Source organism: Vulpes lagopus, chromosome 24 (genome assembly GCF_018345385.1).
Source record: "Vulpes lagopus strain Blue_001 chromosome 24, ASM1834538v1, whole genome shotgun sequence".
Lineage (NCBI taxonomy): Eukaryota > Metazoa > Chordata > Mammalia > Carnivora > Canidae > Vulpes > Vulpes lagopus.
This window is the reverse complement of record NC_054847.1, coordinates 38,855,590-38,881,514: the sequence shown is the minus strand read 5'-3', so window position 1 is coordinate 38,881,514 and position 25,925 is coordinate 38,855,590. Positions and strand designations below refer to the sequence as shown.

At 39.8% G+C, this 25,925-nt stretch overlaps 1 protein-coding gene across 13 annotated transcripts in view; it reads left to right on the top strand.

The window, feature by feature from the left end:
• Positions 1–1,318: 1,318 nt before the first annotated feature.
• The window catches only part of TCF4 (transcription factor 4), a 355,096-nt gene continuing 330,489 nt past the window's right edge, over positions 1,319–25,925 (top strand). For 5 of the 13 annotated variants that reach the window (XM_041739354.1, XM_041739350.1, XM_041739351.1 and 2 more), the window contains exons 1-3: positions 3,007–3,162; positions 4,173–4,264; positions 6,041–6,113. In XM_041739354.1, the coding sequence (XP_041595288.1) occupies positions 4,193–4,264; positions 6,041–6,113 (145 nt within the window). In that variant the 5' untranslated portion in view covers positions 3,007–3,162; positions 4,173–4,192. Of the gene's footprint in view, positions 1,835–2,589; positions 2,719–3,005; positions 3,163–4,172; positions 4,265–5,305; positions 5,396–6,040; positions 6,114–25,925 lie in introns of those variants that run through there. The other 8 variants (XM_041739369.1, XM_041739349.1, XM_041739348.1 and 5 more) reach the window with 8 other exon arrangements.

The following is a 25,925-nucleotide window of genomic DNA, read 5'->3' as shown; positions in this document are numbered from 1 at the left end:
GGAGGCCCCGCTCCATCCCCAGGTCACCAAGGTCTTCTGTGGCGGCCCCGCTCCATCCCCCAGGTCACGATGGCCCCGCTCACTCCCCCAGATCGCGAAGGTCTCCGTGGAGGCCCCGCTCCCTCCCCCCAGGTCATGAAGGTCTTCCGTGGGGGCCGTTCCATCCCCCCAGGTCAGGAAGGTCTTCTGTGGAGGCCCCGCTCCCTCCCTTTGGGTCACCAAAGTCTTCCGTGGCGGCCGTGCTCCATCCCTCCCCAGGTCAGGAAGGTCTTCTGTGGAGGCCCCGCTCCATCCCCAGGTCACCAAGGTCTTCTGTGGCGGCCCCGCTCCATCCCCCAGGTCACGATGGCCCCGCTCACTCCCCCAGATCGCGAAGGTCTCCGTGGGGGCCCAGCTCCCTCCTCCCAGGTCATGAAGGTCTTCCGTGGGGGCCGTTCCATCCCCCCAGGTCAGGAAGGTCTTCTGTGGTGGCCCCGCTCCCTCCCTTTGGGTCACCAAAGTCTTCCGTGGCGGCCGTGCTCCCTCCCTCCCCAGGTCAGGAAGGTCTTCTGTGGAGGCCCCGCTCCATCCCCAGGTCACCAAGGTCTTCTGTGGCGGCCCCGCTCCATCCCCCAGGTCACGATGGCCCCGCTCGCTCCCCCAGGTCACGAAGGTCTCCGTGGCGGCCCCGCTCCATCCCCAGGTCACGATGGCCCCGCTCCCTCCCCCAGGTCACGAAGGTGTCGCAGAGCAGGGGGCCTGCACGGCTCGAGGACCAGGTGACGATGCTCCGCAGCCGCAGCTGCAGCCGCAGGCCAGGCCGAGCGGGCTCCCGGTGCAGGACGGCCCCGGGGGCAGGCGGCGCGGCCCGGAGCTCTGGCCCGCAGGGTCCCCGGGCGCCGGCCCAGCCCCCGGCCGCCGCCTCCCACGCGCGCCAGCCCGGCTCCCTGCGGCTGCCCCCCCCCCCCCCCCCCCCCGGCCCCGGGCTCCGCGGCGTGCAATGCCTTAATTTATTCAGAAACTACCCTTCGGAGGGGAAAATTAAACGGGGGGCGAAGACCAAGGAAAGGGAGCCGGAAGAGGCGCGCAGGAGCCCGGGCCCGCGGCCGCCCCCGAGCCCCCGCGCCCGCCCCGCGCGCGGCCGCGCTCCTCTCTCCGCCGCCCGCCGCCCGCCGCTCCCGGAGGAGGCGGGGCCCGTGCGCGCCGCCATCTTGGGCGCCGCTCTAGGCGCCGTGTTTACGACTCTATGGCCGCCCGCTCCCGCCCCGCCCCTCCCCAGTCATTGTCTGGAGGAGCAGCCGCGGCCGCAGCGCCTTCTCTTTATAAGCCCGCAGTGCCCGGATGTGAATGGATTACAATGTATCTTTCAGGGAAACCTATTATTATCAATGTGACTCCACGGGGGAGTCAATGGTGATGATGATGAGGAGGAGGAGGATGATGATGATGAGACACCTCTAAACTTGGAACAAGTTTAAGACTTTATAAGAGGAGAAGAAAAAAAAAAGCCACCAACAAGATTTGTTTGAGGAAAGATTCTAACTATCCTGTATTGATATATTTTTTTTTTTTTAGAAACAATAAGAAAAAGTTGTTGGAATTTTTTTTTTTTTTAATGGTTTCTTTTTTGGGGGAGGGGATTTTGTTGCAGTTTGATGGTGGAAAATGCAAAAACCAGAGCCAGGTGCATAATCTTGTATTCTGTGGATATCCCTGGAGCAGAACTGAGTACCAGTTAAAATACTTTTTTGGGGGATACACATGTGAGATACTAAGTACTTGCAGAAGATTTTTTGTCTTTCTTTTTAAAGTCACTTTCCTTGGAATATTGTGAGCATATTTGTGGCCATTTAAGGTAACGTTACAATTTGCTGTCAGAGTAAACTGTTTGTAATTGAATTTGATTTTTAAAAATGTCGATCCCGATGTTTTATTAAAACAAAAGGAACAACCTATTAAATAATTTGCCAATGGGAAAAAAGTGTGTGCATGCATTTTGTGTATGTACTTGCACATCTAGCAGTAACAGGGTTTCTGGAATGTGTATTTTAACACACGTTAAAAGAGCGAAATGTTGCATATCCTGGGTAAAGCACGCTTGTTATTACGAAGCGATAGAATTACGAAGCTTAATTTTAATCCTAAAAAGTGATGTGAAAAAGTATGTTTTAAGAGCATGCAAGGCCTGTAATGGTAAATGTTGAATTCAAAACTTATAGTGCTGGCGAGCGGGGACTTAGCGTGGCTAGGAACTCAAGTGTAAAAACAAAACAACATCCACCCTCAAAAATTGCCTTTTTTTTTTTCTTTTTCTTTTTTTCTTTTTCTTTTTCTTTTTTTTTTTTTTTTTTTGGCGAAGTTTGCAGCTCTACTAATCTGTGACTTAAAAGGGAGGGGCAAGAAAGTATGCAATTTAGGTTTCGGCCCCCCTCCCTCCCCAAAATGCAAAACTACCGAAAGGAAAATCTCCCCAGCGAAATGTGGCTTGGTTTATATATGGAAAAGAAAAATATTGTTCCTCTTGGCAAAGTCTTTTTGCATCACGTGTATTTGCAGCCTAGTATAAACTTGCTTTGCTGTGTGTGGATGTGTGAGTGAGAGGGAACGGGAGTCGGAGGAAGGAAGAAGTGAGGGGATGTAAACTCGAATAAATTTCAAAGTGCCTCCGATGGATGAAAACGGGCAAAAACTGAACTGTTCAGGCTTCAGATTGTAACTGACGATCTGAGGGAAAATGAGGTGCTCGGTGAATTTTCGTTTGTATTTTTTTTTTTTTTTTTGCGAGGCGGGGGGGGGGGGAGGTGTGGATTTGCTTTTTTTCCGCGGGGGGGGGGGTGTGCATCCCAGCCCGCCCGGCCCGCCCGAGCCGCGTCTCCCCGCCGGAGCCCCCCCCCCATTTCTTTGCTGAACTTGCAATTCCGGGCGCCTCGGCGTGTCTCCCCCTCCCCCCTCCCCCGTCCCCTCCCCTCCCCGGAGAAGAGAGTTGGTGTTAAGAGTCAGGGATCTTGGCTGCGCGTCTGCGGATCCGTGGCGGCGGCGGCGGCTGCGGCGGCGGCGGCGGCGGCGGCGGGGAAGGAGCGGGCGCGGGCGCGGGCGCGGGAGGTGGCGGTGCCGGCGGGGGCCAGACATGAACGCCGCCCGGGCGCCGGCGGAGCACCGGGAGCCCCTTCGCGCGCGCGGCCGGTAGGTAGCGGCGCCGGGGGCCGGCGGGCGGGGGCGCCGGGCGGCGCGGGGCTGGGGCTCGGCGGCTCCGCGCGCGGCTCCCAGCTCAGACACCCCTTCCCCCTCCCCTCTGCACCCCCTGCACCCCTCCTCTCTGCACCCCCTTGCACCCCTCCCCTTTGCACCCCTCCCCTTTGCACCCCTGCACCCCTCCTCTTTGCACCCCCTTGCACCCTCCTCTCTGCACCCCTCCTCTCTGCACCCCCCCACCCCGGCCGGGCCGCTCGGAGGGACCGCGGACTTTGCCGAGGGCCTGACTTTAATTTGTACAACCCTTTTCTTTCACGAATTAGGGTGCTGGACAATTCCCAGGATCCGACCCTCCACTCTGCTCCCCACCCCCCCTCCTCCCTCCCTCGCCGACCCTGTCCCCCCCTCCCCCTTTGGACGTGTGTTCGCTCCGGAGACGCTCCTCTTTAATTTCTTTGTAGCTACTTTGAGATGCAGGGGGGAGTGGTGCGTGTGAGTGTGCGCGCGTGGGTGCGAGTGTGCGAGTGTGTGCGGGGGGCGGGGGCCGGGGGGGGAAAGTTGAGACCGGATCGTTCCGAGTAGTTTCTCTTTTCTCTGTGATCCATTCATTTCTCGCTCTACCTCCTGTTGCATAAAATGATGCGCTGAAGAGCGGCTTTCTTTTTTTTTTTTTTTTTTTTTTTTTTTCCCTTCCCGGATTTGGTTTTAGAGTAGATAGATGTTACCAGTTTTGATCGTCTCTTTGGAAATACAATATCAAGATCGCTTTTTTTTTCTTTTTTTTTTCTTTTTGCTATTGCTGCCTATTCCATCTTAAAAAAAAAAAAAAACCAAAAAAAAAAAAAAAGAACCAAACTCTCCCATCCCTCCCTCCTCACCACCTTAATCCCGCCCGCCCCCACATCCCCACCCCCCACCCCCCCAGTCTCCAAAAATCCGATTGTGTTTTCTCCAAGGATTGGGACTGGATTTTCTGATTGCGGTTATTTCCATGTTTCTAGGTTTGTGTGATTTTGCTAAAATGCATCACCAACAGCGAATGGCTGCCTTAGGGACGGACAAAGAGCTGAGTGATTTACTGGATTTCAGTGCGGTAAGAAAGAACGGTGGAAACTAACAACAGCTGTGAAAAAAAAAAAAAAAAAAACCAAACCAAAAAAACCCAAACACTTCAGCTAGAAACCAGTAGTGATCTAAAGGACAGGAATAATTTTTAATTGGCTGAATCCTTGGCAAACATGAAGGTCTTTTTGATAAGTTTTTAACTACAATTTTTGGGTGTGATGGACGATTCAGGCTTTTTTTTTTTTCTTCCTCTCCCAGAGTGTAATTACTTTGCCCTTGAATTCCCTACCCACCGGACCCCCAAAATAATGGAATCTCACTCCAAATGAAAGGACAAACAGACAACCCTAAAACTTGGCCTTAATCTGAACATGAGAGTACTAACCCGTTGCGCACTACTCCTTTTATTATTATTATGATTTATTTTTTTTTCTGGAAATGGAAAAGAGAAAATAGGGGACCCAGTTGTGTCTTAAAGTTTTAAATTGATGATGATGCTTTGGGTTTCGCAGGACCTGGCGTCCTCTTAGTTACCTCTTTTCCCAGGAACCTGAAAACTCGGATACGTGTGCTGAGCATCGTACGTGCTCTCGACTCCTTTATGGACCGTTTGGGTAGATCTCGCAGTCGTGCGATCAGCACTAAACCAAACTTGACACACTTGTGGAGTTTGAGGGCTGTGGGGGACCCCGCTCCATCCCTTTGCCCCTTTCCCAAACCGAATCCCTGACCTGTCAGGGGAGGTGATTCCTTTTTAATGCCAGAGGAGTTTGGTGTAAGATGCATTTGCAAAGCAAAATAAAAAGGATCCACAAAACGCACGAGTAAAAATCCAAACCGCCTTCTAAGTGGGGCTCTTTCATGCTGCCGCTGCTGGTGCTGCTGCTGCTGCTGCTGCTGCCGCCGCCGCTGCCGCCGCCGCCGCCGCCGCCGCCGCCGCCGCCGTTGCCGCCGCCGCCGCCGCCGCCGCCGCCTCCGCTTCCGCTGCTGCTGCTGCTGCTGCTGCTGCGCTGCTGCTCTGCTGGACCCTCTCCTGGAGAAATGGCTTTCGGAAGTTTTGCCAGGAAACGTAGCCCTAGGCAGCTCTGTAGCCCCCTTTCTGCTTGCTGCACTTTCTCCATTCGTTCCTTTGCTTTTTGCAGGCTCTGACTCAGGGAAGGTGCGCATTATCCACTAGATACGTCGAAGAAGAGGGAAACCAATTAGGGTCGAAATAAATGCTGGAGAGAGAGAGAGAGGAGAGAGAGAGAGAATGAGAGAGAGAGAGTGAGAGTGAGAGAGAGAGTGAGAGTGAGAGAGTCTTGCTACAAATTGCTCTCATGTTAGAGACGAAATGAGAATTTAGTGCAGGTGGCACTTTTGTATTTATTTGGGTTCACATATGACAGGCAAATCCTATGCGGGATGGAAATGGACATTGCCACGTTTCTGGCCAAGGTTTTCAATATAAAACAAACAACTTTTTCTTCTCCTTTGTAAAAACTAGTGTTTTCTAGAGAGGCCGCTGCCCTCCAGACCTGAATCTTGATAACATTATGGGGGCTGTGTTTGTTTGAAGTGTAGCAGTGCTGCCTGGTTCTGGCAATCTGATGGACCTGAGGAAAAAGAACAGAGTGGAAATGGGGGGTGGGGGGGGGTGGCTGCTAATGTTATGCTCGTTTTAGTTGGATGCTGATGTATTTTACGAAAATGAACCCTTAGCATAAACTCTTAAGCTGTTTGGTAAGAGTATGAAAGATCTTTGATGAACTCTGAAGGCACAGAGGTCTTCTTTTTGACAGTAATATTTCTTTGTTTCTTTTAGATGTTTTCACCTCCTGTGAGCAGTGGGAAAAATGGACCAACTTCTTTGGCGAGTGGACATTTCACTGGCTCAAGTATGTAAATTCTTTTCTTAGCATGTAGTTAAATGTTCTTAGCTGTTTATTCACTCATTGTATATTTTTGGCTCTGTTGAACTGTTCTGAAAAAGTCATTGAAATTTTAGCCTGTAATGATATGGTTATTTCATTAGCCATCGGTGGTATAACTTACACAGAATGTTATCTTTTGCAAAATTAAAATTAGGCCTTTTTTTTTTTTAATCAAGCAAGGAAACTGTCTCAGAATTCCATTACTTAATTTAAAAGCAATTTTCTAATACAGTTGTAATCTAACACATGAAGATAAGGCCAGTGTTGACATGGGGAAAATGAATTTATTTCCCTATTTGAAATTAGAGGGAAAAATCTAACTTTCAAAAAAAAGGGAAAAAAATCCCTTGTAAGTAATATTAATTATTAGATACTATGTATAATTAACCCTTTTAGAGAAGTGAGCACTTGATTTTGCAGATGAATGCTGCATAGTAAGCCATAACTGTAAATGGAGAGCCTCTTGCTAATCTGAGAGCAAAATATGAATTAATTCATCTTTAAAATATTCGTTTTGGTGCCTTAGCTATTTTTCCCCCCCTAAGCATTTCCTGTGCAGTAGATTTCTACTATATGTAAAGTTGCAGATTTGGAAGGACTTTTATGTGTTGTAAGTGAAAGGTCTTTGGGTGATGCTTAAAAAAGATGTTAGCGCTATTCACAAAGGAATCTGTGCGCAATGATTATCTGGCATCTAAGGAGGAGTTTTAATAGGGGGCTCCCTGAAGGTCTCTTATTAAAGTGAAAACTGAAAATCTGATATTCACTTAAAATGGTTATTTATTTATTTGTTTGTTTATTTATTTATTTATTTATTTTGGTCCAGTGAATTTCATACAGGAAGGAGGCATGCATGGTGGCCTGCTATCCTTTAGATTTAAGGCTTAAATTCATTTATGCTTTTTAAGCAGCTGCAGTATTTAGGAGTTCTGGTGGTGGTAAATAACAGTACATTAGACAGAGTGCCATTCTTAAGTCAGACTGGTAAATGTTGACATCTTTAAGCTCTGAGATGCCTGTGGAACTTTCTGTTAACTACTGAATATAATTTCACATCTCTCAATTTTCATTTGATGCTCTGGAAAGAAAGAAATCTGTTCACCTTTGTGATTTGTGTAATTGGCATGCTTCTAAAAAATTAGTGCCTTTTGAAAGTTGCTCATTTCCAAATAAGTTACTTCCCCTCCTTCTGGTCCCCATAAGGCCAAGTTATAGCTCTGTAATTTGATTTATAATATTAGAGGATATAAGATAACCCCTACAGTTCTATTTTATCTTTTAAGTTTTGAGGTCTACTCTGATTAAAAGTACTATTGACCATATATTTGTGTTTTACTGCCCTGGACCCTGTTGTATTTTCCATTTAGAGACTGAACATTTTTTTGTTGTCTTGGTATCATGTTTTCCAAATTTTGGTGGTGTACTCTCTATACAACTTTGAAGTAAAGATCAGTACAAGTATCTCTCGTGGACAAATTAATTTTTCATGTTAGACAGTATCAAAACAGTAACTAACTTTGCCTCTGACAGTAATTTTCTTCATGATTTTACTTAAGAAAATGTGTATTCAGCTTAAATCTCAAAGTAGATTATGTCAGAAAGGCCCAGAGATAGACTGCTTTCAAAGTGCAAAAAAACTCTTTTCTGCACTTTCTGTGAAAACTGACACATTTGGAATAACTTAAGTGTATCAGTTTAGGTATGGTTTAATAAAGTAAAGTGATTTAGAAGCATGAAATTGTGTTACATTTAAAAAGACAACTGTGCATCTGGTCCCTTTTCTGTGTTCACATTTAAATAAAGTCCTTGCTATGATGTTTAAGTGTTTACAGAGAGTACAGGCTGGATAAGTATGAATATGTATTAATGCATTTTAGTAAGTGATTATATATTAAACTTACACAGTTCTTAAGACAAATATATATATACACAGACACATACACAAACACATACATGCACATCCACACAGGCATAATCTGGGAAGAGACTTCATCCTTAGTAAGATGTGTTCTGATATTTCTAATGAAGATGCTGTGATTACTTTTAAGGTGTCGAACTTTAAGTGACATTGTACCATGGTTGCGGTTTTCAGGCCCAAATGTTCACTTGTAAAGGTGAAAAGGTGTAGTGGCTATTTTGTTCTGGCAGCTGGATTGAAAATGCAGGGTATTCATCCCATGCAGTATGATGGTGACTATAATATATGGAGTACAGATTGTAGTGTTGGTTTTTCTCATCTATTCAAGACATATTTGAACACAGGGCTATTAGTGAAAAAAATGGATTATATTTCCACTCTACAACAAAGATAAATCTCTTTTTAAAGAATATCAAATAGAAAAATCAGGAAGACTGCATTTTGCCCTTTAACTGGAAGGATGGACTAGGAAACTTGGGACAGAGAAACAATTTTCTAAATTTACTTGAGGTTAATATGCATTGTCTTGAGTGGGCTCAGATGGCCCTTCCATGGGTAGCTTTGAAACTTAGGTCTAGGGAAAAAAAAGATCCAAACTATAAGTCAGTAAACTGTTCATAGTTGCAAAACCAGCCACATTTCTTCAAAGTGAGGCATGGTGATATTTCATGCTTAAAGTTCCCAGTAGCTTTTGAATCGATTAATAGAGGATGCTCCATCGTGATTTGCAATGTGGGAATGAAAATAAAGTGTGGCCATATTCCCTTTAATCTTTCATTTTGCAAACGTGGTTTTTCCTACCACCTTAAGAAATGGTGAGGCTGCTAGGGAGAATGGAATGTAACCTGAGCTACAGCCTGACATTCCCAGGGAGCATTTTTCACATGAAAGGCTTTTGTCAACCCAGGAAAGGACCAGCAGTTTTTGTTTGATGTTTGCAGGTGTTCAGCAGAGAGCAGTAAAACAATTCAGCCATGATGGTTCAGAGCTTCGATGACCTTAACAGAATGAATTGATGGGCTCTGGAATTATTTTTAAGAAATACTTGTAACCTATATGGTAACTTATACAAAGGGATTTAATATCCGTTATATCATTGATCTTAAAACAAACGAAAAGCATACACATGCCTGGATGATTGGAAAATTATTCTCATTAAAAAGTAAGGTGGCAAAGTCACAAAAAGAAAAAAAATGCACCTACAGTCTATAATTTATCGATGAACAAGGATTAGTTTTCTATTATAACAAAAATATAGTTTATTTAATTACCTTTGAGTCTTTTATGAGCAAAAGGTAAACATACAAGCTTTGGCATCTTTTTAAAAAGTAGCTTTAGAGTTGGGCCACTAAAATGATCTATACTCAGGAACAGCCCTGGTCACATCTGTTACGTGTATTTACAGTTCGCCTGTGATGGATACTACATCTTCCTCTCTTAGTTTAAAAGTTGAGCTTTTTCCCCCTGTTACTGTTTAGTTTTACTTAGGTGTTCAGTGTTTGTTAAGGATTGCCAAATGAATGGGTGTTTGAACAATTAAGAGCAGCAGTAAAAACTTACTTCATCCCTGTTGTGGTCATTTTTGGAAGAGGAGAAACATTTTTTTGATGTTCATACAGGTTAGTTGAGCTATAGCCAGGTAACACCAAAATGACACATCAATTTAGTAAATTCAGTGAGGAAAAAACATTGATCCAATGGATGCTTTTTGTATCACAGAGAAAATTCAAATGGTAAGCATCCTGAATTAATTTATGTCTGTAACAGTTTGAGTTCATGGTTATGGTGTGGAAAAAAAATTGATCTCTCCTTAAAGGCATTTGTTGAGTAGAATTACTTAATTGTGTGTGTCTTTGTGTGTGTGTGTGTGTGTGTGTTTTAAAACAGTCTTACTATTTAGTACAATTCACAATGGTGGGATGGCTTTTTTGTAAGGAGCAGAGTAATTTAGTAGGTTTACAAATAAGTAAAGTGGCATTAAAGTTATTATATTAGAATCATAGAATTTTGGGGATAGCAACCACTTAAGAGTATACAGCCCACTGCCTTCCTTGTACAGCCAAAGAAAACTGAGGTTCTAACCTGTGCCTTTATTTGGTATTCTAAAAAAACAAGCTCTGATTTGCTAATTTTTTATGGCTCTGCACATCCTTTATTGGAACCACTCTGGTTTCCCTACTATGTTTTTCTATAATTTATATAGGATGTGTGTGCTGATATTGCTTCTGCATGTGCACGTGCCCTTTGAATGCTTTTTAAGGTTTAGAAATGCATTTTTGGATTATTGATCATTCTCTTTTACCTGAACTCCCCTGTGACTGTTTTGCAAGATCCTAGATTGAATAATAGGGTGTGGATGGGCATGACAGTGACAAAATATAAGTGCTTCTTAATATGTCAGTTGGCATACTGTGCACCTTGTATTTGTCGTAGTTTTAGAATCCTCACAAGAACCACGAGATGCGAGATTTACCATGCTCAATCCATAGATGAGGAAACCGAGATTCAGAGATGTTCAATGACATGGCTCTCAAGGCAGCCAGGAATAAATTACGTTTTAAACTCCCGTCTGCCTAACTCAGTATCTTTTTCACACACACACACACACACACACACACACAGCCTGATACAGATTATTTTTCAAGATTATGTAGACATAAGGGTATATTATTGAGGCTTGGCGTGTAATGTTATTCCTGATATTTAGAGTAGATAAGCATTTTTTAAAAACATTATTTAAGATAATGATATAAATCATGATATTTTCCCTGCCTTGGGATCCAGATAAACTGGCTTTCTAATTTATGTTGGATTGCAATGTGATTTAGTCTGTCTTTCTATTATTGTTATTATCATTATTATTATGAGGAGAATACAGTAGATCTTTTCAAAGTCGTGTGCTTTCGTTGTTGTGAATAGACAGTCTGCCTGGGTGTCCACGAAAATACTTTGTTCTCAGTTATTTTTTAGGTACCTAATCAAACCAAAAGCTTGCCTACTCTGTTAATATCTAAAAAAATATTTACCATTTTTAACTGTAAAGAGAAGTTTTGCAGTTCATTGTTAGATCTTTGAAACTTAATACTCAAGAACAATAATCTTAAACTCCATCTGCATCACTAAAATAAGCAGTTTTGAAGTTTTGATGTGTCTATTACCAGACATGTGCTTAAAATGTTACGTTTTCTAAATTCAGAAGGAAGAAGCAGTACTCTATTTGACACTGACTTAAGTAAATAAAGTGCATTAAACAAGCGTAGGGATCCAAGATCTGTTGAGACAGAAATGCTTAACATTTTTGACAGCATCAGCAAATTATCTTTACCCTACTATTGTAATGAGAAAATCACTTAAATAACAGATGAACAGCTAAGTCACATAAACATATATAATAGAACTATGTAATGAAAGTTTATGCTGTTAATTGCTCGAATCTGTCTTAAATGCTTAGAATCATGGAGCAGTAAAGACTGTCATATAAACAGTTTTGTTTTGAGCTTAAAATTATTCCTTTTTGCTTTCATCTGCTATGATAAACAAAGTAATTTTGTAAGCTTTACAGATCAAACATTTACTCCTAATGGTAAACTACATTTTATATTGGAAGTTTGCAGCCTCGTCCAAGACATAGAGTTGAGTCCTGGTGGCCCCAGGCCTGTGATTTTCAACGTTTAGTATTATGATGCTATTTAGATCTGTTCCCATAAGCCAAGATAACAGATCTCAAGTTGCCTAATAAGGAACATGGTGTGTTTTGAAATGTTCTTCAGTTTACAAGTCTTGAACCAAAATGTTCTTGGCCAAACCTTTAGAATATAAATCTATATGTTGAGTAAGTCAGATCTTGCGCAGACACAGCATCAGAATGAAGCTAGGTAGGAAGAGAAAAAAATTCCCTCCTTCCTTATTTTTTTATTTTATGAGCTATACTTTATGACCAGGTGTTCTTCCAAGTTAATTAGATAGCACTAAGTATTAGAGAAAGTAAAGCACATCACAGGGTTGTGGGTTTTTTAAAGGTTATTTATGTTAATGGTTTCTTACTACTCTGAATGAAATTTTCAAAATTGACCACCAAATTTCTAAGCTTACACTTGGGTTATCCATTTACTAAATCCATGAGCCCATTTAGACTCAACGGTGAGTTTGCACATGAGTTTTGGATGGCTACTTTTGAACCATATGCTTCTTAATGCTTATGAGGGGACATTTGAGAGGTAGTAATCTAATCCTTAAGAATATTGGTTAACACTTTGTTTTAAGCAATATATATACTATTTTTTAAATGTCCGACTCCTAGGAATAGCAAAAATGTTGAAAAAGGTTGTCATGTTTACTTTCATTTCCAAAATAAATAAAGGCCCAGTTAATCAGCATATCAAATACCCAGGTGTGTTTAAAATCAGTTTATATGGATGAATTTCAGGACTGTAATAAAGTATTTTATTTAAAGGTGCAGCGACAAGATTGTTCAAATGGATGCTTTTGTACTTTTGTGTGACAATTAACATTTAATGAATGACTTTCTAGACTGCCATTGGTGGTAATTACTATATGTAGTTTATTAACTGCAATCCATTGTTGGATGTGCCCGTATTGATTTGTTTTGCAAACAACCCTTCACATGTTCAGCAGTATTTGTGCATTACTTTTTAAAGAACCTGTTTCATTTGCTGATTGCCTCTAAAAATTTTAGCTTACACATTCTCGTGTACTGAAATGCCTCTTTGATCAGTCATTTTAATTGAATCAAAAAGTCATCAACTTTTCAGCTGTAACATTTTTTCATTTCGACCCCCAGAATCTCAAAGAAACTACACCATATTGATTTTAAAATAACTCATTTATAGACATTTAGATTTAGAAGAGACTTTAGAGATGCTCTGTTATTTTTTAGGGAAAGAGTCATTTTTTTGGAAGGATTAAATGTCTTTTGCCCAAATCATACAGTTGGCTATTGCCTATAATAGGACACAAATACAGATGTCCTGACCCGCTGGTCAGGGACCCCATGCTGCTTTTAATTAAGGTTTGTACTCAATCCGTTGGTGCCAACTGTATGTTTCTTAAGAAGAGGAAAACGTGTATAATCTACCATTTCTGAAAAAATAATCAAAATTTAGATTATGAGAGATGGACATCATAATCCAGCTCACTTGTCATCACGTGTTCCAATTTGGCTAAGGCAGTTGACGAATAACTGTTAAAATGTATTGTGTTATTAAAAATAACAAAGTAAGACCCATGATTAAATATCAGGGCTGTAATTTAATCTTGGGGGTTCTGGTGCTGTTCATAAACCATTTGGCTTTTTTCTGTAACAGATGACGTCAAAATACAGCTTGATTGAATTATGACTCTGGGTTACAGGAGCACCTGCTTATGCCTCCTTACTTCATGGCATGTCAGCATTTCCATTACAGACTTTTTTTTTTCTCTGCCATTTTTAACTTTAAATAGTTAAACTAGACTGATGTTGGCATATAAACTTTCAGCCCCCTGGGAAAAGACTGTTTTCCCAATAAAACAGAGAAGGTGGTGACAAAGCCCCATTACAGAGTACCTTTTAGAATGTTCCTCCTTGCTTTAATCTCCCATTAATTTAAACATTCCCTTTTGAGGTCCTTAGCTGAATTGCCCAGCATCCAAATGGAAGGTTTTAATCTCAAATTTCCCAAGCCAAGGCTTAAACACAATATATTTAGGGAATGTTAAAGGAGGAAAAAACCTAACTTGTAGGAAGGAGGATCTGGAAATGACAGCTCTGGACACTACAGTTTCATGCTGTGTGAAGTGTTGAAGAGCAAGACATGAAAACATGCAAATTAGTGTACCCTGTCAGTAATGACTTTTATATCCACTTAAGATGAGTAAAAACTGATAATGCATGGCTTAGAGAGGTCTATCTATCTGTCACTATCTGGAGAGTTGCAGTGTACTCCTGTTTCACCCCTCAGGTTTTAATATGTTGGCAGCAGAGAGCATCTTGTTTCTATCTAGCTAGGTACTTACCTGTCTATCCTAATTCTGATTGGTGGTTCATCTAATAGATATTTTTAGTACGTGCTATGTTCAAACCCCTGTGTTAGCAATTATAGGATAGAGAGGGACTTATGAGAGATAGGTCCTGCCCTGAGAGGGGATAGATTCTGACAGAGGAGGATAGAAAACCACACACCTAATTAATATTCAGTGTCCAGGAGACAAGTGCCATTTATGTGGGGGGAGTTTCAACAAATAGAAATTATTGCTTTTGGAGGGGAATGAATAATGAAGACTTCATGGACAAATCAACTCCCATCTTTGAAGGGGAGGCAAACCATTTTGACGTGGGGACATCGGGACTGAGCATTTTGTGTCTTGATCCCGGTGAAGCAGGCACAGAGGAAGGCTATGGCAAAGGGTGCGTTAAGGAGATCTCCAGAAAGAGAGGCTCCTCAGCTCTGCTGTGGAGTCAGCTCTGATCTGGACACCTGGAACGAATTCCACCTGCTGTGTCCCTATTTTGGTTTTGAATATTTTTTTTTTCTTTCCTGCTTTTAGGATTTCCTTGGTGGTTTCATGATTATAGTCCAGTTCCTTCCAAAAATATGTGTTTTTAATGGTAGTGTCAGGATGGAAATCAAGGTCTTTATGTTTCCAGGTTCAAACTCTTCCTCTTACATTGTTTAGCAGTAGAAGTTTTCTTGGGCCAAAATGGTAGCTGCTGTGGAGGAAATTATTTAACTGAATTCTGGAAATCTAGATTCTTTTGCAGTGTTTGCTGCTAAATAGCTGCTTCATCTTGACAATGTGATTGAACCTCAAAGCTGACATCTTAAAGCTGAAAAAATACTTTGAAACTTTACAGTAAACTTTAATATACTATACTTTTTAAAAAATTTTTATTTATTAATGATAGTCACACACAGAGAGAGAGAGAATGGGGCAGAGACATAGGCAGAGGGAGAAGCAGGCTCCATGCACTGGGAGCCCGACGTGGGATTCGATCCCGGGTCTCCAGGATCGCGCCCTGGGCCAAAGGCAGCCGCTAAACCGCTGCGCCACCCAGGGATCCCTAATATACCATACTTAACAGTATTTTCAGATTGTAAGAATTCATCATTATAATTTTTGTTATTATCACTATCCTCACCATTACCAGGGACACAACTTTTGGTTCAAAAGCTAGAATGGAAATGTGATAGTTATTATTGCCATATTGTACATTCAGAAATGCATTTAAAAAACATTTCTCAGAGATGTTGTGATTCTAGCCAAAACTTACAGTGTTTGTAAAAACATTATGGAGTGGCCAGATACACCTTTGGTTAAAATCTATTGTAATTACATCACAAATAGGAAAAAAAAAGAAAGAAGAAATACCATCCTCTCCTCCAGTATTGATGAGTTCAGATTGAAGTATCTTTTTCCCTGTGACACCCAAGTGTGTAGCGCATGCTTTCAGTTTCTACTGGGAGCCAAAAATTCAAGTGATGGTTGAAATAGGCTTAGAAAGAATTTATTAGTGCATGATTGTATTTGCTACATTGTAGAAACAAGATTTTATAACAAAGAGAATATCCTACATCCTTTTTTAAAGAATGTCAGTTATGAACCTGTGAATCCCCCAAACTTTTCGTTCACTTTCAAAAAAAGGGATTCATAGTAGAACTATTTTGCAATGCTACAACTTTAAACTCAGAGAGGAAAGATTTCTGGTCGTCAGGTGGTAATAATATTTCAAGATTGACTATAAACAATTTCGTGCATAAACCAGTTTTGTAGTTTTGAAAGTAAAGATCAATCAATATCAATTTCAATCCTTGTTTGAATGATTATTCTTTGTTCTGTGCCTTCTTGAACATCATATGTACTAATTGTATCCCAAACGGTTGAATATCTTTCCACTCTTGTGGGCACTGTGGTTCTTGATCTGGTTACATTTAGCCACAGGTTAATTTTCTTTTGATACCTTATTTTGCCCTGATTTTCCTAACCTCTCATTCAATTTATCTGTTTGGCCTGTGTAGAATTATTTCTCACACATGGGATGTGCCTTTGCACTGTCCCACTTTTGTCCTTACTAATTTTGGTAGAATTGGATAAGGTGAGAAATATTTTGTAATTATTTTAATTAATTTGACTTTAAAAATTCCATTATCGTTTATAAGGGCTGATTGTTTACAAAACTTTGGCAGCTTCAGAAACTGAAAGGGATCAATGAATACAATTTTTTTTTTTAGTGTGAGTGTATTTCACTGGAATAACAATAGAATTAAGAAGTATTAAGTTTCATTTGCTCATTCATTCACTAATTCAGTAAATGTTTTTGAGAACCAAGACAAATTTCAGAGCCAGACCCTGTGGTGATGTAAAAAAGAACAAATATCAACTCTAGCACCATAATTAGAGCAAGCATGATATTGCTGTTGTTAGGTGAAAGTTCTATACTGAATCACTAAGAAGGTACTTTAAAAGTGGTGTTGAAATACAGAATTAGACTTCTGTAAAAGATACTGTAAAATATAACTAAGTGCAGATTTCACATTTCCAACTGCAGCACAGAAATACTGGGATCTGTATACGTGTACTCTACATGAGTATAAAGGGAGGAGAATGGATTTAAATGATTAGAGAAATTGGACCTGGGAGAGTATTGTTATGAATGTACTTTCAAATTTAGTACCAGAGATTCTTTGGGAGGCAATGATAATTATATTCCATTTGTCCTTTTTGAGCAGAAATTAGAGTTTTGGATTTATAGATAACGTTTGTTTACTTCAAGGGCACTAGATAGGCATGATTATCTTTTTTTTTTTATTTTCATGCTTGAATTTTTTAATATTTTTGAAATTTATATGCAATAATGTTATTCATTTAGTTTTAAAATTAAATAATTATTTATTGAGCATCTACCATGTGTCGGATACCATGCTGGGGGCTGGAAATGAAATGGTGAGCAAGATAGATATGTTCCTGCATTGCCTAAATGTGGGAGACAGACACTCACTTGAATAATCAACCAAAGAAATACCAAGTTGTGTGTCTGAGCGCTGGACAGGTTTGCCATCGGGGTATTTGACCAAGCTGAGCAGTCAGGAGCAGCTTCCCTGAGGCTGGCCTAGCTGAACTGAGGTCTGAGAGATAGAGGAGTAGTGAAGTGGTGAGGCTGGGGGGGTGGGGGGGAGGTGGGTTCTGGGCACAGAGAGCTGGGCTCAGTGGTTGGGGTGGAGGCTAGGGCACAGTGTGAGCAAGGCTGGGGAGGAGTGCAGGGCCAGGTCTTGCAAGGCTGGGCAATAGGGTGCCTTTGCAGTGCGTGCCAGTCAGATTTGTGCCTGGGAACACTGGCTACAGCCCAACACAGATCTCAAGGGTAGTTGGTGTGGTGGCCCAAACCAGTTGTGAGGCTTCAGAAATCCAGATGAGAGGTGGTGCTGCTGGTCCAAGAGTGTGACTGGTGCAGGCGGAGAATTGACTATAGGCTTTATTTGGTATCTGTGACTTTAGCCCATTGGGGAGGGAGCCTTCATCCTGGCAGCACTTGCTCTTTTTTGTAGTGAAACTTTCTGTGACTTTCATGCTTAAAAATCTATTGTGCCTTCTAAAAGGAACTGTGAGACCTAATTCAGCGGCCCTGTGACATCCACTGCTTTTTTAGGAGCCAAGTACCATAGAAGTGCTTTTTATTTTCCAAGGCAAGTGGTAGATTGATTTTGCAATTCTCTTGAGAGAGGATGCAGAGGTGGAAGTGGAAGAACCAGGCCCAAGGGACTCTTTCTTAGTCTGTGGTCGTCGGTAATGATGCACTGTTTAGGCCTCCTGTAGCTTCTGTCCTTATTACCAGTCAACATTATGATGGTTTGGCCAAGTCTGTGGAATTCCTTGATTGCCTGTAGTCAGGTATCATGTGTGGGGTGTTGTCTTTGCTGGTGAACATTAGGATGCATTAGGGGAGGGTGTGTGGTTTATATGATATTTTGTCTGAGATCAAAACACTGTTGTTTGTATTTTGTCTGAGGTGGCGCTTGGGGGAAAACCATCAGTTCACTTTTGATTAGCAACAGAATGAAGCTTCCCATTTTTTACAAGTCCCAGGGAAGAGTCCTTCTCCATCTTTTCTAATAAGGGCCTCCCTCTTTTTTACTCTGACCACCTCACTCTTTCTCTGCTCCCCCTCCTCCATTTTCTCACTAATCTTAGTGTTTACTATTGGGAGTCCCCTGTCGAACCAGGGTGTTTTGCTAGTCCATTTTAGTTAGGAAAAATACAGCCGTCCTTTTGGTATATTTACTGTTCAAGTTGAATTAAAAATTGCCTCTTTTCCTCCCTCCCTCCCTGCTTTCCTCACTCCCTTCTTTCCTTCCTTCTTCCTTTCCATCTTTGCTGAAGCCGGCTACTTAGAGTGCTGGTGTGAGTATGTGTTGGATCCTGACTTCAGTGCCAGTTAGTAATACTTGGCTCCGTGATCCAAGAGCTCTGTGTGTTCTTCCTCAGATGGGTGCTGAAAGGAGAGAGGCCTAGACCCATCTACACCAGGTGGATAACTCCTTAGAGCACTCGCCTTGCTGCTGATGAGTTGGTAGGGTAATGTTGATGTAAGTGGACAGGACTCATGTTGTTCCTACCTCCTGGAGAATTCCTTCAGCATCTAGGCATGCATTAGTAATTTCCAGTTAAAAAGTAAGATGAAATATAATTACGTTCCATTTGGGATGGGGAGGACATGCAGAGTGCTTTAACAGTGTCTGCAGTGCTTTACTTTTTTGGAAAAATAAAATGGTAGACTGTTACGGTTAACAACTCTCCGCTTGAAATATTTCATAATTAAAAACAAAGCAAAAAAGTCACAAACCGAACAAAAACTCTTTTCCTCATTCACATTCCCGTCTGAGCACCATCCTCTTTCTTGCCTTCCTTCGTAACAAGTGTTTTGTCAGTTGTCGTCTACAGTGGGTGCTTCTGAATCCCTTCCACCCATACCCTTTTTATTTTAAGTCCAATGCCAACCAGATATTTCAAAACATATCTTATAATGCTTGACACCTACAAAATAATGCATGTAGCATATGTAAATTGTGAAGTTTAATAATAGAATGAAAACCCTTAGACTCACCACTCAACCTGAGAACCAGAGCAGTATCAGAACATTTGCCTCTCCTTGTGGGTTCCTTTCTTATCCACATCCCTTCCTCCCATCTTCCTGGCAGAGGTAAATACATTCTTGTTTTTTTTTTTTTTGTTTTTTAAAAGTAGTTTTATGACATGTATATGCATTTCCAAATAATATGTTGTTTGGTTTTCCTTGATAGAGGAGAATAAAAATGGTTAACACTCTTACGCTGTCTTGTGTTACTTACTCTTTTCATTTGGTGTTATGTGTTTAAGATTTGCACATGCTGTTGTATGTGGCATTAGTTCATTTCACTCCTGGTGAACATGTCTCGATTTATTTATGCACTTTCTAGTTAATAATTAAGTTAATGAACCTTTGGATTGATTCCCATTTTTTGGAACTGCACATTTTCCTGAACATCTCTTGATGCGCTCTTGATCATGTTTTTTGATCTCTCTAGGGTAGATATCTATGCTGTTGGGTGGAGAGTCATGTAAATGTTCAAAATGACAGGATAATGCCAAATTGTTTTCCAGAGTTTGTTACCAATTTACACTCTTTCCAGCAGCTAAAAAGATCACTATTGATTCATATGGTTGTCCACCTTTGGTGTTATCAAATGTCTTAATTTGTATCAATCTAATCAGTATAAGATGTAAAATGTATATCACTATAGCCTTAATTTGCATTTCCCTGATAATTAATGAGGTTAAATATCTTATATGTATGTATTTATTTATCATCTGTTTATTCTTCTGTGACACGTTCTCCCCTTCTCCAATTTTTTTATTGAATTGTTTTTTTCTTACTGATTTGTAGATGTTCTTAATACATTTTTGGATAATTATTATTTCTCAGTCATACATGGTACAAAGACTTTCCCTTATGTTATGACCTGTACAGAAAACCATAAATAAAATGTATTCATATTATTTTTTTCCTTTGCCTTTTCATGTTATGTGTCATGATTGGAAAGTTTATCTCTATTCCGAGGTCATAAATATATTCTCTTATATGTTTCTTCTAAAAGGCTTTCATAGTTTTAACTTTTACCTCTAGGTTTTTAATATAGTTGGGACTGAATTTGTAGAGTGGGAAGTATGGACCCAATTCCACCATTTCCATAAATGTCTTGATAGCCATTTGCTCTAGAATCATTTATTGAAAAGTTCCTCCTTTCTCAAGGCATCCAAATGGCACTTTTTTAAAAAAAATTTTATTACTTATTCATGAAAGACACAGAGAGAGGCAGAGACACAGGCAGAGGGAGAAGCAGGCCCCATGCAGGGAACCCCATGGGGGACTCGGTCCCGGGACCCCAGGGTCACGCCCTGGGCAAAAGGCAGGCGCTCGACCGCTGAGCCACCCAGGCGTCCTGCACAATTCCACTTCTGTAATATTTTAAGTTTCTGCATTTGTAAGGATTTTCCATTCTGAGTCCTTTGTTCTCATCTACTGGTCATCTACCCTTGTCTCAGTACTATGTTATCATAAGTTTTATACTACATTTTGGTATCTGATAAGTAAAATCCTTTTTCCTCCTTTGTTATATGTGTACGCATTTTACTTTTGGCTGTTTGGGGGCTTATGTTCTTCTATAGAATTTTAAAAATAAGCTTGATAAGGTCTTTCATAATCCTTATAGGGAGTTTATTGAAGTTACATAGAAACTAATGATTGACTTGGAGAACATCAATATATTTTTAACAAGATTGTCTGCACTTATGCATCTCTTTATTTCTTTAGGTCTTGTTTAGTATTAGAAAATAAGGTTTTCGAATTTTCTCCATGAGGTTGTGCATGTCTTTTAATGATTTATTCTTAGATATCTTATATTTTGTTATTTCTTAAATGGTTTTTTAAAAATTAAATGTTCGAATGGTTTGTTGCTGGTATATATAAATGCAATTGATTTTTGTCTTGATTTTTATATTCAGCCATGTGGCTAACTCTCTTTTTAATTCTAAAAATGTCATTGTGTTTTCATTAGTTTTCCTTATAAGTAGTCATATCATATGTGAATATTGACAGTTCTGTTGTGTTTCCTTTGAAACCCTATACTTGGCTTTTTGTTTGTTTGCTTTTTGTTTTCTCTTTTCTTGTCTTACTATGCTGTCTAGGACCTCAAGTATATTATGAAGTAGAAATAGCAATAGTGGATATCCTGGTCTTTTTCCTGATTTTCCCTTTGATATTGATGTTGGTAGATATTTTATTAAGGAAATTTACTCCTATATATATTCTATTAAGAGTTTTATCATGAATCATATTGAGTTTTATCATATACTTTTTCTACATGTTAAAATTGTTATTATTATTTTTTAAAGATTTTATTTGCTTGACAGAGAGATAGATCTAGAGAGCACAGGTGAGGGGGAGGGCAGAGGCAGAGGGAGAGCGAGGAGCAGAACCGCCACCCCCACTCCCACCCCCCAGCTGAGCAGGGAGCCTGATGCGGGACGGGGCCATAACCCTGGGAGCATGACCTGAGCCAAAGGCAGACACTTACCCAACTGAGCCCCAGGGACCCCTAAATAATAATAATAATAATAATAATAATAATAATAATAATATATAATAATAATAATAATTATTATTTTAAAGATTTTATTTATTCATGTGAGAGAGAGAGAGAGAGAGAGAGGCAGAGACACAGGCAGAGGGAGAAGCAGGCTCCATGCAGGGAGCCCGACGTGGGACTCGATCCCGGTTCTCCAGGATCAGGGCCTGGGCTGAAGGCGGCACTAAACCGCTGAGCCATCTGGGCTGCCCCTAAATTATTATTTTTAAATTACCTTTAATGTGTTTATGTTGTGAGTGACATTTGTATTTTTCCCTCTGGTAACCCCTCTTTATTTTTGGGATAAAATTAATGTGGTCATGATATATTTGCATTACTTTTTTTAAAAAAGGATTTTATTTATTTATTCATGAGAGACACACAGAGAGAGGCAGAGACACAGGTAGAGGGAGAAGCAGGCTCCATGCAGGGAGGCCGATGTGGGACTCGATCCTGGGATGGGATTACGCCCTGAGCCAAAGGCGGATGCTCAACCCCTGAGCCACCCAGGTGTCCCTGCCTTACGTTCTTAAAATAATATTCTGGGTTCAGTTTTCTAATATTTTCTATCAATGCTTTTAAGATTGGTATATAATATTTCTTCTCTTACTATCCTTTTCTAGTTTTGGCTACAAGTTTATATTGATCTGTAAAATGAATAGGGGAATATTTCCACTCTGTCTTCTCTAAAAGAGTCTGTATAAGGTTGAAATAGTCTGTTCCTTGAAGTATGGTAAAACTTATCCGTATAATTATATGAACCTGATGTGAGATTTTAACCACTGATATAATTTTTAAATAACAAGTATTGAGAATGAGAATATTACTTTCTTCTTTAGCTTTAAAATTATATATGTGGAAAAATTATATATATCATATATAAATATATATTTGTATCATATGATATATATATAATATATGTATATCATATAAATGTTTAAATTGATTGCCATAAAGTTGTTCATGGTTTTTTCTTGATAGCTTTTTAATCTCTGCTGACTTTATGATTAGTTTCATTTATCATTCCTGATTTTATTTGTATTTTCCTTGATCAAGATCACTAGAGGTTCTCATATATCAGTCTTCAAAAAGAATCATCTATGGCTTTCTAGATTATTTTGTGTCTGTGTTTGTTTTCTATTTAATTAATCTTTATTATTGCCTACCTTCTGTTTGCTTTGGGTTTATTCTGATTTTTTTTTCTAATTTACTGCGTTGACTGCTTAGCTTATTAACTTGTTATCATTTTTTTTAAAGTAAGAAACTTAAAGCTATAAAATACTCTCTAAGTACTGCTGTCACTATATTTCATAGATTTTAATATGTAACATGTTCTTTATATTTGTTTTATGATTATTTTAAATTTTCCAATGTAATTTCCTCTTTGACCTTTGCAATATTTATCGGTGCTTTGGTAATTTTACAAATGAATGTGTTTTTTTATTCTGTATTAATTGACTTCTAATGTAATTTAATTGTGAGAGAATTATTCTATGTGACAACAGTTCTTTGGTTTTTGTGAGACTTGCTTTATTGTCAGTTTTAATTAATAGTTTTTCATAAATATTCCATTGTTGTTTTGAGAAGAATGTGTATCCTGTTATTATTGAAGGATCTATATGTGTCCAGAAATTTAAGCTTGGTAATTGTGCCTTAAAATCATCTATATCTTTACTGATATTTTGTCTGCCTGATGTATTTGTCATAGAGAAAAAATGGATTGAAATAATCTTCTATGCTGATGATTTTAAAAATTTCTCTCTGTGTTTCTGTTTTGACTTTATACATGTTGAAATTGTGGTACATGCATTGAAGTTTAGAATTGCTAGATCTTCCTGGGTGATTAAGCTCTTCATTGCTTTGTATGTGGTCATCCTCTTTTCACTCTTTTCCCTTAAAGTCTACTTGTCTCTGTTTTAGTATTGTTATCTTACTTTATTTTTGGCTCGTGTTTGTCTAGCATATCTATTTTTTAAACCTTTTCTTCAATCCATCCATGTTGTTGGGTTTTAAATATGACAACTTCAACTAAATTTTATTTTTAATCTAACCAGGTAATATCAAATTACTTATATCCATTTATTTAATTTTGTACTTCAGTTTAGGCCACTTCCATAAGTTACAAAGGTGCCTCTTGGAATTGTTAAACATGGTAGCCCTGTGATTATTGTCATCTAAATTCTTGGTTTCCATTTGTATTGCTTCTTATGTATATTTTTTCCCCTCCTCATTCCATTAAAGAAATTGATTAAGGTTTTGCTTTTTCTTACCTTATTTTCCATCTCATTATTTGAAATTTGTTTATATTTTTTAGTGGTTACCTTTGAGATTTTACTATACACAGTTATCTGTCAAGGTCTAAAGTTTGTCCATAGTCTTTATTCTCTACTGAAATAGTTTTAGGACCATCGAATACAGTTCCTCTGATCACTCCCCAATCTATTTAGAGTATTTTTGTTTTGAGCTTTAAAATATATGCTGTTGCAGTATCTGGGTGGCTCAGTTGGTTAAGGATCTAGCTCTTGATTTTGGCTCAGCTCATGATCTGAGGGTTGTGAGATCCAGCCAAGTGTCAGGCTTCATGCTAGGTGTGGAATTTGCTTAAGATTCTCTCTTTCTCTCTCTCTGCTCCTCATCCCACCCCCTGCTCACTGACTTTATCTAAAAAAAAAAAACAACAACAACAAAGTATTCTCTATAAATTAGACATTATTTTATAGACAATGTTTAAGTTGATCAGTTTACTAATTCCTTTGCTCACTATTTTCTGGCATTTTAGATCTTTATGGGATTGTTTTCATATTTCATGAAATATATCCTTTAGAAGGTTTTGGAATAGGGATGTTAAAGGTCAACTATTTTATTTTTGTTTATTCAAAATATCCTTATTCTTGTTCTTTTTTTTTAAGTTTTTATTTATTTATATGAAAGAGAGAGAGCATGAGTGGGGGTGAAGGGTAGAGGGAGAGGGACAAGTAGACTCCCTGCTGAGCAGGGAGCCTAATGTGTGGGGCTCAATCCCAGGACCCTGAGATCATGACCTGAGGTAAGGCAGATGCTTAACCTACTGAGCCACCTGGACACCCTCTTATTCTTGTTCTTGAAAGATAATTTTGCAAGGCACGCAATTCCAGGTTGATGTTTATTTTTTCTTATTATTCTGATGATTTCATTCTATTGTCTTCTGAATTCCATGTAGCCCACGAGAAGTTTGCTGTCCAGATTATTGCCATTCTTTTCTAGGACATTTATCTTTCCCCCGACTACTTTCTCTTTTAGTTATTTAGCAATCCTATCTCATTAAACCTCTAGCAACATTTGAGAAAATGTTCATTTCTTTTTGGTTAAAGTTCAAGGCATCTGGCTTCCCCAAACCACATTTTGCTGGTGTTTTTTTCTACCTCTCCTTTGCTGTTTGTTCTTCTGTATAACCTATATACAGGTTCTGTCGACCTGTAAGTTGAATCCCCCAGGGATCTTACCTCTTCTGTTGAGAGGCCTCAATATGGAATCAGATTGGGTTGGTTATCCTCCAATTGGTAGCAGTGAGACCTTGGTTCCTTACTATAAAATGGTTAGAAACAGGTTGTTGGGAGAATTCAGTAAGACAACACTCGATATGTACTTAATCCATGTCCATCATATATTAGGCAGTCAGCACATGTCTACTTTTATTCTCATGTGGATTTTCTTCCTAAGTCATCTCATCGTTTCCAGGATAAGAGCTCATATTGCTCCAGTCCCATTTGTGTCTTTCAGGGTCAGTTGTAAAGGCAGTTCTCTGTTATATTGTGTTTCCTCATCTCCCGTTAATATATGCCTCCTCTACATTTCTGTCTCTTAGGAATGGCACTATCATGCACCTAGTTGATTAAATCGAGATCTGGACACCCTGGACTTCCTTTCTTTTCCTTCCTCCCCATCTAATCATCAGGGAGTTCTGTGCTCCATTTCTCCTTTTACCATTCAAGATCAAGGCACCATCATTTCTTGTCTGGGCTAATTAATGTTCATGTTTCCACTTACTTCCTGTTGAATCTATACTCCAAAGCAGCCAGGGTGAGTTTTTTAAAAATGTCAAACAGAGCGTATTATCTCCTAATATCAGTATTTTTCACTCTTACACAATCACTTTCAATGTTAAAGAATAACTTATAGTACTTAACATGTATCACAGGTACCCCCACAGCCTCATTTGGTTCC